This window comes from Gracilinanus agilis, chromosome 5 (assembly GCF_016433145.1).
Source record: "Gracilinanus agilis isolate LMUSP501 chromosome 5, AgileGrace, whole genome shotgun sequence".
Classification (NCBI taxonomy): Eukaryota; Metazoa; Chordata; class Mammalia; order Didelphimorphia; family Didelphidae; genus Gracilinanus; species Gracilinanus agilis.
Window position 1 is genome coordinate 118,143,324 of NC_058134.1, and position 12,201 is coordinate 118,155,524.

The 12,201-nt window shown below is 39.2% G+C and overlaps 1 protein-coding gene across 1 annotated transcript in view; it reads right to left on the reverse strand.

Annotated features, from left to right (window-relative positions):
• EXOC4 (exocyst complex component 4) overlaps positions 1 to 12,201 on the reverse strand; it is an 892,087-nt gene that overhangs the window by 786,958 nt on the left and 92,928 nt on the right. Inside the window, exon 5 of the mRNA XM_044679735.1 lies at positions 6,788 to 6,897. Within this exon, the coding sequence (XP_044535670.1) occupies positions 6,788 to 6,897 (110 nt within the window). The remainder of the gene's footprint in view (positions 1 to 6,787; positions 6,898 to 12,201) is intronic.

Genomic DNA, 12,201 nt, shown 5'->3' on the forward strand with positions numbered 1-12,201 from the left:
CCAGCTGTGTGTCCCTGGGCAAGTCACTTGACCCCCATAGCCTACCCTTACCACTCTTCTGCCTTGGAGCCAATACATGGTATTGACTCCAAGACGGAAGGTAAGGGTTTAAAAAAAACCTTATTATGGACCTGGGTTCAAATTTAAATGGGATCCCAGAGGCTTCCTGGCTATGTGACCTTGGGCAAGACAGGCTCACTGCTCTTCTGCTTTAGAAGGGATACTTATTATCATTCTAAGACAGAAGGTAAAGGTTTAAAACAAAAAAAAGATTACTGTTTCTGGGGGAAAACATTAAGTTAAGAAAAGTAGAGAATCAAAAATCCAGAGCTGTAAAGGACCCTCAGCATTATCCTAATCCAACTATCTCATCTTATAAAAGAGGAAACAGGTTCAGAAAGATTAAGTGACTTGGCAAAGGGCACTGGGTAAATGAGTGAAACATAAAAGATTGAACCTGGTCCTCAGAACCTATATTTGGGGTTCTTTCCACTGAACCACACAGCTACCTGTGGCCCCTCTACAAGATTTCAATAGAAACAGGTACTCTGAATTCAGCATTAAAGTGAGGCGTAAATATTCTCTCAGGAGATGTTAAAAGTAAAGCAAAATAAAAAATTCTCTCTTAACAATATTCAATCAATAGTGTTCATTAAAAACCTACTTTGGGCCAGGAACTGCATTGGATCCTGAGGCTAAAAAGACAAAGCAGACTGAGAGTACCAGGAAAGGCTCCTATAGGAGACCAGGGATTCCAAAGCTTAGAGGGGAGGAATGGCTGCATTCCAGGGAAGGGGTCAGTTGGGGCAAACACTACCCAGGCTCAGTGGTGTACTCTGAGTAAAGAAGAGCAAGAAGGCCAATTGGGCTGGATCACAGAGAGCTTCTGGCATGAGAATGAGAGTAACTCAAATAAGTAATCACCAAGACCTCTCCTCAGCTCAGTTCAGTGTGAGGACATATTCTCTCTCCTACCCGAATAGATCCTTAAGCATCTTGGACCACAAAATTCAGAAGGTAGAAATCCCATCTTAGAGCAAAGCCTTATGAAATAAAATGTAAGTCAAGACAACAGCTGTGAAAGGAGACAGTTAAATAAGCACTTTAACAAGTCATTTGATTTGTGTTCTCTAAAGGTTTTATTATTGCTTAACCTTTGCCAAAACCAAAGAGAAAAGACGCAAGGCCTCCAGTTTCATTATAGTCATATTCACAGCAATCCCAACAGGAGTTTGAATAAAATGAATAAAGAAACCACAAATGAAATGCCAGTGTGCCCTGGGAGTAATTGCTCAGTTTAAATGTTTCAAAGGCAGTTTGCCAAATGAAAAAATATATTGTGGGTCCAAAGATTTAAACCAACAAATTGCTACTATTATTGGCTTTCTCCCCACATTTTTCCATTCTTTCTACCCAGTTTTTATTTGAATTACTCCATCTAAATTAGACAGTGGTTTCCCCCTTGCATTATAACACGTTTGACAAGACAATGCAAGAGTAAGCCTTGATAACTGAATGAAGTGGTTACTCTCAATGAAAAGTCTTTCTTGGAACTCTGCGACAGAATAAGGCATATGAAAAAAGAGCCATTCTCTTACAATCAAGATTTTCATTTAATTCATAATAGCCTACAAGAGCCATTCTGCCTTAGGATACCCAGATGGAAGATATCTCATAAAAATGTCCCTGGTAATGGATGACATCCTCATGTCTACTCTTTCATATTCTGAAGAGGAAACTTTAAGACCTCTTGTTAAAGTCCAGCTTGTAAGAGTGGATACTTACTGGACTACATTGTACAAAACTCATGAATATGCTTTGTAGGCTTATTCTTCACTGCTGAAAATGATACCAAATTGCTGCCATTTATCATGGTACATTTCATTAGTCCCATGACTGTACATGTACCCAGTAAAATTTTACACAGTACCTTATATGATTTATGGCATCCCAAATTATACCTTTTGGTTGGCACTAATCCTCTTGGATAAGGTGATGCAAATTAATAGGGTCCTAAAGTCTAGGAATGTGATGAAAGGTTTCACCTGCTTCAATTTCAGGGGCTTTAGTCCAAATATAGTGCTATATGAAGAAAGTTCAAGACAGTATGAGCCAGGCTGAAAAATTTTTAGCTTTCTTTTGCATTTTTTTCACCACCTCCTCTTTCTATCCCTCAAAGAAAAACCCAGAAACACCAGTCTGCAAAGCAAATGTCTCTTGGAAAATGAGGGATTTATTTTACATAGCTCTACAGATGACTTCCACTATGGCCCCCCAGGACTATGCAAATGACATTTGAAGCTTTTAGAGACTTTCATGATAAAGGGAAAACAGATTGCTAGAGTCACGGAATGATCATCATTTCTACCAAAAGAATCAAAATTAACTGCAATTCTGAAGTTTGAAAGAAAAATTTCCCATCAAAAGAGAAAAGAAGCTGCAATGGGTAAGGTAAAAAAACTACCATTCTGTTACTGCCACTACTACCATTTGATATTTGGTATTCCTAAAGCACTTTTCATTTGCAGTGCTCCCTAATTATTCCTTCATCAACAATAAGAACTTTTGATTCCACTTGGCAGTTTTTTTAGATTGTTTAAACAGCATCATTTGCCTCGGCTTGGCAATGTGTATAATTGATGACCTGTCTCAGCTATAATGTGGGGATCTATATTAGAAAAAGACATCAGTGTTAACAACTGTGAATATCAACCTAAGGCAGAGAAAGGTTATTTAAATTTAAAAGTGGCCTAATTCTAAAACTACAAAATTGCAAAGAGTGGAATAAACTCCATCATATGGCATAATACTTTTCTTGATTTCAGGAACAGAGGCAAAAGCAATCCTTTTAAAATCACATAATAATTTTTTAAAGAACTAGTTAGTTCAAAATATTTTAACAAAATTACTTATTAGGAAATAGCCAAAAAGAAGGCTGTCATTTTATCCAAAAATTCTGAAATGAATAATGTAAAGTCTCTATTTGGAATTATTTTGTAGATTTACTTCTGTATATGCTTCTCTGAGATCTCTACATGATATGATGCTGATATTTTCCCCAACACTGTAAAAATGAAACACTCAAAGTGTTTCTTTGCAGATGAAGATACCTTCAGTGCTTTGTAATATGAGGAGTATTCAAGGATTGTACAGAACTGTACACTAATACAAGTCAATAGATGACACATACATATACAAAGAATCATTTTTTGGAATTTCATCTGAATTAAAGACACACATTTTTTTTGCACATGAGTTGTAAGCTTTTTAAAATTAAGCTTAAAGAGGCTTAATAAAATGTTATCTTGAAATATGGGATCATTGAGTGCAGTTACTCACAAAAGGCATTATATAGGATGCATCAGTATATCAGTCTCTGTATACATTGTTCTCCTATACATTGTTCTCCTGGATCTGCTCCTTTCACTCTACATCAATTCCTGGAGGTCTCTCCAGTTCACATGGAATTCCTCCAGTTTGTTATTCCTTTGAGCACAATAGTATCCCCTCACCACCAGATACCACAATTTGTTCAGCCATTCCCCAATCGAAGGGCATACCCTCATTTTCCAATTTTTTGCCACACAAAGAGTGTGGCTATAAATATTTTAGTACAAGTCTTTTCCCTTATCTCTTTGGGGTATAAACCAAGCAGTGATGTGGCTGGATCAAAGGGCAGGCAGTCTTTTAGAGACCTTTGGGCATATTTCCAAATTGCCTTCCAGAATGGTTGAATCAATTCACAACTCCATCAGCAATGCATTAATGTCCCAATTTTGTCATATCCCCTCCAACATTTATTACTTTCCTTTGCTGCCATATTAGCCAATCTTCTAGATATGAGTTGGTATCTCAGAGTTGTTTTGTAATCATCCACTCTTGAAAGCTACCACTACCTGGTCATATACTTCCCTCTCTCCTCATACCAAATCAGTACTCCAATCTAATTGATTTTTCTTTCACAATATTCATTCTCTTTCATTTTTACTCCAATCTAATCCAGACCCTTATCTAGTCCCTGGACAACTACAAAAGCCTCTTAAGTAGTCCCACATTATCTCCATCCTCCCCTCACTATATCTTGGAATATTGACACATCCAGGAGATTAATCGTCTAAAAATATCACTTTTATCATTTCATAAATCTGCTCAAAAATCTTCAAAGGCTCCTCCCTAAGAAGAAAAATTCCTTGAACAGGACTTAAAGCCCTCTCCAACTTACCTTTTCAATCTTTGCACTCAATACTAGCCTACATGAATCACAGCGCCAGCCAAATCAGTTTATTCACTCTCTCAAACATATTAAGATAAACCTACTTCCACGTCTTTCTTTGTGCTGATATCTACCAGTAATGCTCGATCTTTTTACATATAGTTCTATCCTCATCTCATTAATCGTTTGAATCTATTCTCACTATCCCACTCCCTACACCAAGCTCCTTGCCACTCAAATCTGCCCAGGCTACAGAAGCTGCAGTGGGCTTGGAAGCTGGAGAACTCCACACACCCACATTTTGGTAGGTATAAGGGGACAGACACTTTTTCCATAAGGACAACAGCACACTTCCAGATAAGAAAGATGTATTTCCGGTTTCCCAGTATTTAACTCTGAATTCACTTCCCCAAGGAGACATGGTTACACAAGGTAGTTAGCCTCTATGATAAAATTATTACAATATAAAACCTGCAACATGTTATGGGTAAAATTTTTGTGAAGTCACCTGGGGATTTAACCATATATGACTCAATGGGGAAATACATACCAAGTTCCCAAAAACTGACTTGCTGCAAATTTTTCAGAATGCATCCCATTCAATAAATTGGAAGCTGCCTACACATATGCACAAGTGCTTCCAAACTACTGTTGAACTTTTTACAAATTTCATCTTACACAGTATCAGAATTTGCTTCCCCATCAGATAAAATACAAGTCAGATCTGATTTTTACCTTTAATTCCTCTGCTCTATCTAAAGAAGAATTCTAACCACTTGTCTTTAACTGAACTATTTTTTAAAAATAATAACAGCTAATATATTGCTAGAACATTAAAGTTTGCAAAGTACTTTAAATGTTATCATATTTGATCCTTACAACTCTACGAGGCAAGTGCTATTATCCCCATTTTACAAATGAAAAAACTAAAGTTTAAAGAAGCTAAGTAAATCGTTCAGGGTCACAGAATCAGTAAAAGTTTGAGGTAGGACTTGAACTCATGTTTTCCTGATGCCAAGTCCTTTACTGTATCTATTATGCCACCTAGCTGCCTCTGTGATCAACTCTTTAGCAATGAACGTCTCTATAAGAAAAACAATATCCAAACAGCAATGAATGTCTACTTAAATAAAAGCCAGGAAATCACACACACACACACGCACACACACACACACACACACACACACACACACACGCACAAAAATGCTGGGTTGAATTTTCATGAAATACTATAATCTCTTTAGCATTCTATTTAACTAGAAGCTCCTTGAGGGCAAAAATAGTATGTGTCTGTCTGTCTGTCTGTCTGTCTGTCTCTCTTTCTCTCTCTCTCCCTCTCTCCCAGACCTAGCACATAATGGAGTGTAGAGAGTGCTGGACTCAAAGCCAGGAAGACTTGGATCTTCCAGGACTTGGACCTCGCTTCCCTCATTTACTGTGTGACTACAAGTCAGTCATTTAAAACCTATGAGCATCAACTTCCTCATCTATAAAATAGGAGCAGCAGTATTGCCCCCCAGTGCCATTATGAGGCTTAAAAGGGATAATGTACAATAAGTACATAAAGCACGGTCTATCTGGTTACTATTATTGTTCAGTCACAGAGAGTTCGGCAGTTGGCCATTTTATCCTTGTGGGGCCTCCTGCCACTGCTCCAGATGGCAAACCCTCCAAGCTGGAATAGGCAGTGAGCTACCTGTACCACCTGGGGACACCCGCGTGGGAGGTGGGCCTCTTTGAATGCAGCAGGCGGCCTCTCAGACAACATGCACAGGAGGACTGCACTTATGGGCTTTAAGCTTGGCAGAACTTGCCAGAACATGCATTCTGTTGGCCTCGCTTTAAAGAACCACAAACCACTTCTCTGGGTCAGAAAGAGGTCATTCAAATAGGACTTTAATGGAGACTAGCAATAAGAGATAATTGAGAAATGCTGAATGGAATTAAAATGAGTAAAGCCCTCCATTACCTGACTCTGATCAACCTTAACATTTTCATTATAATTAACTCTCCTTCTTATATGCTACATGCCAGCCAAACTGGACTTACAGCTGTTCCTCAAACATGACCGTCTGTCTCTCACTTCCAAGCTTTCGAACTGTCTGTCCGCCATGCCTGGAATGCCCTCCTTCTATCCCTATGTCTCTTAGGATCTCTTACTTATTTACTTACTTACAAGAATCACATGCTAATGCACTCTCTCCCAAAATCACCTCATATTTAGTTTATAAATGTTCTATATGTATTTTTATATGCACGTGTTATCTCCCTCATTAGAATGTAGGCTCCTTGAGGGCCTAGACCGTTTCATTTTTTTTGTGTCTGATTCCCACAACCTAGCATTAAACCTTTAAAACATTCATACTGATTGATTGATTGAATTTGGTATATCTCTTGTAGTTTCCTAAGATGGATTTTTACCAGGATAGAGAATATTGCCATAGAGATCAGAGAAGCAGATAATTCACAAGCAATTACAGAGAATGGAAATGAAAGGAAAAAAAACAAAAGTAGGTGAAGAAACTAAAATAACAACAACAAAAAAGATGAGTAATTGGAAAATTAGCTACATACCAGTTGAGCTGCCAGGAGTACCAAATTGAGACGTGTCGAGAAACTTTCGAGGTGTCGGCATGTTTGTGACGTCAATCAGAGGGACGGGGGAAGCATCTTTCATGAGAGAGCTACAAGGAACAGAAAGAGGCAGACTTCAGCACTGGCTCTAGCATTATCCCATGTCCTGTGGTGGGCTGCTATTCCCAGCATGCTACAGTCTAGCTCTTACTCCTTCTTCTGTTACTCCTGCTCTTTGCACGAGGCATTCTTCCCAACACTTCTCCTTTCAAGAGAGGGCTGACCGAAAGGCACCCTTTAACCATGCAGCTTAAGTCAATGTTCACTCTATAGTAATCCTATTCTCCTCTTCACAAACTTTTATTTTGGAAATATCTGAAATTTTACTTTTCGACGGAGGTAGCTAGGTGGTACAGTGGATAAGGCACTGGGCCTAGTCAGGAAGATCTTAGTTGGCTGAGTGACCCCGAGCAAGTCACTTAACCTCTGCCTGCCTCAGTTTCTTCAACTATAAGATGGGGATAATAGCATGCACACCCAGGGCCTTTTGTGAGGATCAAATGAGATAACATTCATCAGGCATTTAGCATAGTGATTGGAACAAAGTAGTTTCTTAATTTATACTTGGCTCAATCCTTCCTGTCCTTGCTAGTCAGGAGTTGTGCTAGACTACACCAAGCATCCCTCATATAAACATAGCTTTATGAGTCACAAAACATTGCATTTATATATATATATATATATATATTAGTCAAAAGAGACAAACCAGAAAATTTGTTTATTTTATAATAAGGGTTTAAAAAGGACTTTCTGAAAATTTGGTTTGCTGGGGTACAAAAAGTTCCAAGGAAAGCAGTGAGGAAAGGGATTTAATCTTGTAAATGTAATTCATTTAATACAGTAATGCCAAACTTTCCCTTTTTCTCTACAATTAGGGTACTGGCACCAGAGAAGGTCAGTATTGTGAACCTCCCTTAAGTCAATACAGCCATGCAGATGAAACAGATATACCTAATTGTTTGTCCTACACATGTTTTTGTTGGCAGCTAACATTTTGCTCATCATACTAAACCCCAGAACATTAGAAGTCTCTTCACTGAAAGTGTTAAGAAAGAGACTGGGCTAAATAACTGTCAACCTTAGGGGGGAAAAAAAGGGGGGCAGTAAAAAGCAAATAAACTACTGTAATGGATAATATGATGCTGATGGTAACTGTGAGTCACCAGGGGCCTGGGAGCCTGTAACTTAACTAGCAGGAGATTTGGAGCTATCAGTGATGAGCAGCCTCAGCTGTGGTGCCCAGTCAATCTCCACTGCTAGCTTCTTTAAGGTGTTGAATGGGTGGCCCCTTCTCTGCTGAAGTAACTGCCTTCCTATTGGGTGAGAGCAGAACCCAGCAGGAAATGGGACTCAACTTCCTGGTTACAATGGAGGCTTAGCTTCCACTTCACAGTAACCTCAACTTCTTAATATTCTCTCCTCTCCTCAGTCTTTTTAGCCTTGGTGATGTTGAAGGAATTACAAGAACTCACGGATTTAGGCTAAGGGATTTATTTTAAACTAGAGAAGGAAAACTGAGGTAAGAGGGTTCAAGGTCTTGTGAAGCTGTTGCTAGGAGCAACTGGCAAGTGTTGGCAATGGACCTAAAAGATAAGGTCAGGCTGAGGGAACCAGCCCTCAGCCGGAGATAACTTGACATTGGCCTGATGTTACTTGATCCACCAGCTAAACAAATGAGGTTGTTGTGTTGTTTTAGGGATGTCCCTAACCATTAGAATACACTAAACTAAATCCTGCCCTTGTTCCACAACCCACTCCCTTCCACCTCCCTTCAACCTCCTGGGGTCCCCAAGGGGAGGTAAGGGGTAGCTGGATGTCTGGGTGAGGTCAAGGAAATCAGAACCCCAAGGTTGGGTTTTCACGGCTTTATATGGTCATAGCCCAACTGTCAGCACCTGGGATGGCACCTGCTAGGCCAGAGTTCCATTCTGCTAACTGACAGGATTGCCTAGGGTAATACTACAAATGCAAGAAATCTTGCATTACATTACCCAGCAATGGCTGTTGTTGTTCAATCATTCCAGTCATGTCCAACCTCATGACTTCATTTGGGTTTTTCTTGGCAAGGTACTGGAGTGCTTTGCCATTTCCTTCTCCAGCTCATTTGACAGATAAGGAAACTGAGGCAAACTGGATTAAGTAATTTGCCCAATGTCACCCACCTACTAAGTGTCCAAGACCAGATTTGAACTCAGGAAGAGGAATCTTCCTGGCTTCCGACCCAGCATTCTATCCACTGTCCCACCTAGCTACCTCAAACTATGATGCCTACCTGGAAAATAAGACTGTTCAATTAATCTATCAATATAATTAAATGCCACTACAGACATGCACTACAAGTGAGTCTAGAATTGACAGAAGAAAGATATTAGATCATTTTTATAAAAATGCAGTGCTTTCCATGATCCCAAACCACTCACTGCTGAAAAAGTCCATTTAATGTCAATGAATAGTAACAAATTCCCACCTATGTAGCTGTGAATCATTGAACACTTAAGGTCTTGGAAAAAGTAAAATGGCAAATAGCTCCATACGTAATAGAAAAATGCACAGTGGCTACAAGTGGGCTGCAATATGTTATCAGTGGCAACTTGTAGACTTAAATCATTCTTTTTTTTTTTTAACCCTTAACTTCTGTGTATTGGTTCATAGATGGAAGAGTGGCAAGGGTGGACAATGGGAGTCAAGTGACTTGCCCAGGGTCACACAGCTGGGAAATGTCGGAGACCAGATTTGAACCTAGGACCTCCCGTCTCTAGGCCTGACTCTCAATCCACTGAGCTACCCAGCTGCCCTGACTTAAGTCATTCTTAAGGATATGAATAACCTGAAAAGAAGGTAGGCCGGCTATGTATCTGAAATGATAGCAAATAAATGACCAAAGTTCTTCAATGGAAATCTAAAATAATTTTTAAAAAAATTTTAACTACAAAAGGGAAGACTTCAATGTGTTACCTAGCTCTTCTTTGACTGATGTGTTTAAAAACGTGCTCAACAATGTCTCAGGATGAGAGAGTTTATATGGTTACAATTTGGATCAATCAAGAGTCTACTTTTTGTCAAGTGCTTTAAAAAAAAGGCCTTCAAGACATAAAAGATTCATCCAAGTAGCAAGACTGTTCACTCTCTTGGAGGCCCAGGTACAGCTATCTATTAGCTCTGAAGTCAAGCCTAACAAAGCCAAGTAAAATTGCTCATCCTTTCTTTGTCTCTCATCTCTAGTTTCAAGCTCTCTTCTTTTGCATTCCTCTTATCTCTGGTCTTCTTTTATTTCTTTCTTCTCCCATTTTCCTAGTCATTCCTCACTATTTTTGTAAAATATAAAAAAGTATAAAGTATAAAAAAGACCTTTAAAAGGTTTGTCTCTAGCTGTACCACTATGAGAAATTTGCATTACGACAGCTACTAATAAAGCTTTAGTAGTTCGTAGGAAATCAAAGGAAATTTCAGTATTAAAAGATGAACACCCCCCCCCAAAATAAATATATAAATAAATTATGCCCTGGTTCCCATGTTTATCAACACCAATAGCCTTTTTACTCTCCTGGGAGTCTATACTCTAGGTGCCCAAGCTGAAAACTCCTATGAATATTTGCTGAAGCAATGGATCCAGGGAGGAAAGAAAAGAAGAGGATTTCCCAAAAGAGTGTATGAATGACACAGAAAGGCCAAAAGACACCTACTTAGGAAATCTGAGCCCAAAAAGCTTGCTCAGGGCTGTTTCAGGGCCAAAATGGATAACCTGGTACACTTCTTGCCTGATACTCTGGCTCTTGGAGTTCATATTAAATCAAGTCAATCATATGGAACTGGCCAAAGTTCTCATGGAAACCCCTTACCAGATATATCATGAGACAGAGATTGGCCTGAACCCAGGGATTGGGTACACTAACATTCTTCCCCAGAAAGGCCATAAAGATACATCAGGATAGTCTTTAGAGAGGCATAATCTGCTGTGACCTGAGGCAACAGAGAGCCTCTTCAGTCTATGTCAGTTTATTGGTGACAAAAAATACCAGCATGGGGCTGGGAGATTTTACAGAACTTCAGTAAATATAGAAGGGTCCCTGCAGGTAGTTATTCTTCCATCAATAATGTCCAGAATTCTAGCAACCCACAACCAAGAGATAAGATAGAAACCTTCTTTCTAGGAGAAAGTGAAGTACATTTTCCTACTCTTTTCTGATGACATGGACCTTATCAGCTTTGACCAATGTGTATTTAATACATAGGTTCATTCTCTTCCCATCTGGGCTGCAACTTGGCAGAAATCCAGGAGAAGCAGATCCTGGAGGAGGGAGTATAACTCCTCCTGGTCATGGGGCCTCTCCCAAGTGAGCAGAGCTTATACATAGCACAATTTTCAGGCCTTCCTGGAGGGCCAAATGTGGGAAAGCCTTTCTCCACTTTGGAGAAATCAGCCAGAAGAAATCCAATTCAGGGCTGAAGTAGTAGAAGTAAGAATAGTATTGGTGGGAGGGAAGCTGTCGTGGGAGGCCAGTGCAGAGAGACCACCAGGGCCTGAGCCATCTTGTTCCATTTTCCTTAGGAGGCTGATTCAGGGGTTGTATACACTGGCTTTAGGGGGTTCTGTTCTTTCCTCTCAGATCTTAAGATTCAGCACAAATAAGAAAGAAGTCAGCAACTTCCAGTTCTAGAATAAACCTGTAGTCCTAACTTAGAGGTAGAATAAGCAAGAAGTCACTCCACATTTATCAAAAGATTGCAGTATTTTAAGGTAATAAAACAAGTGCAACTACTAATAGTCAAAATAATGACAATAGTTCAAAAAAAGATTAAATTATATTGAGCATACACTAAAATAGCAGAGAGAAGGATGATACATAAGATTTTCACCAATAATGGTAAACATCTATAAAAAAGTTTTGATGACTAAAGGGGAAACTATCAGTTACACAGAACATTCAGTTATGTGGATCACACTACCAGATGATGTCCAGTAAATGTGTACTTCACACAAACATATATGTGTGTATACATATATAGGTGGATATATACATATATTGTATATAACATATACATATATACGCAGAAATATATGACATTTATTTTTTAAAGATTACTACTTCCATCCATTTAAGTCCTCTCTCCACATGCAGACTGCAAACTTTTCAACGAATCAACCAACAGTCTTTGTGTGTAGCTACAGCCAAAAAATGTATCAGGAGATGATGAAACTTGGAGTAATAAGCTTCATCCAGCTTAGTTTGGCTGATCTTTATAAGGCCTGGGTCAAAGACTTTTCCAGCTCAGTGAAGTCTACCAGAACTTGCGCTCCTTGAGATCTTGGGCCACCCTCCATGGTCCAATGTAGTATCACAGTACGTTGTCAC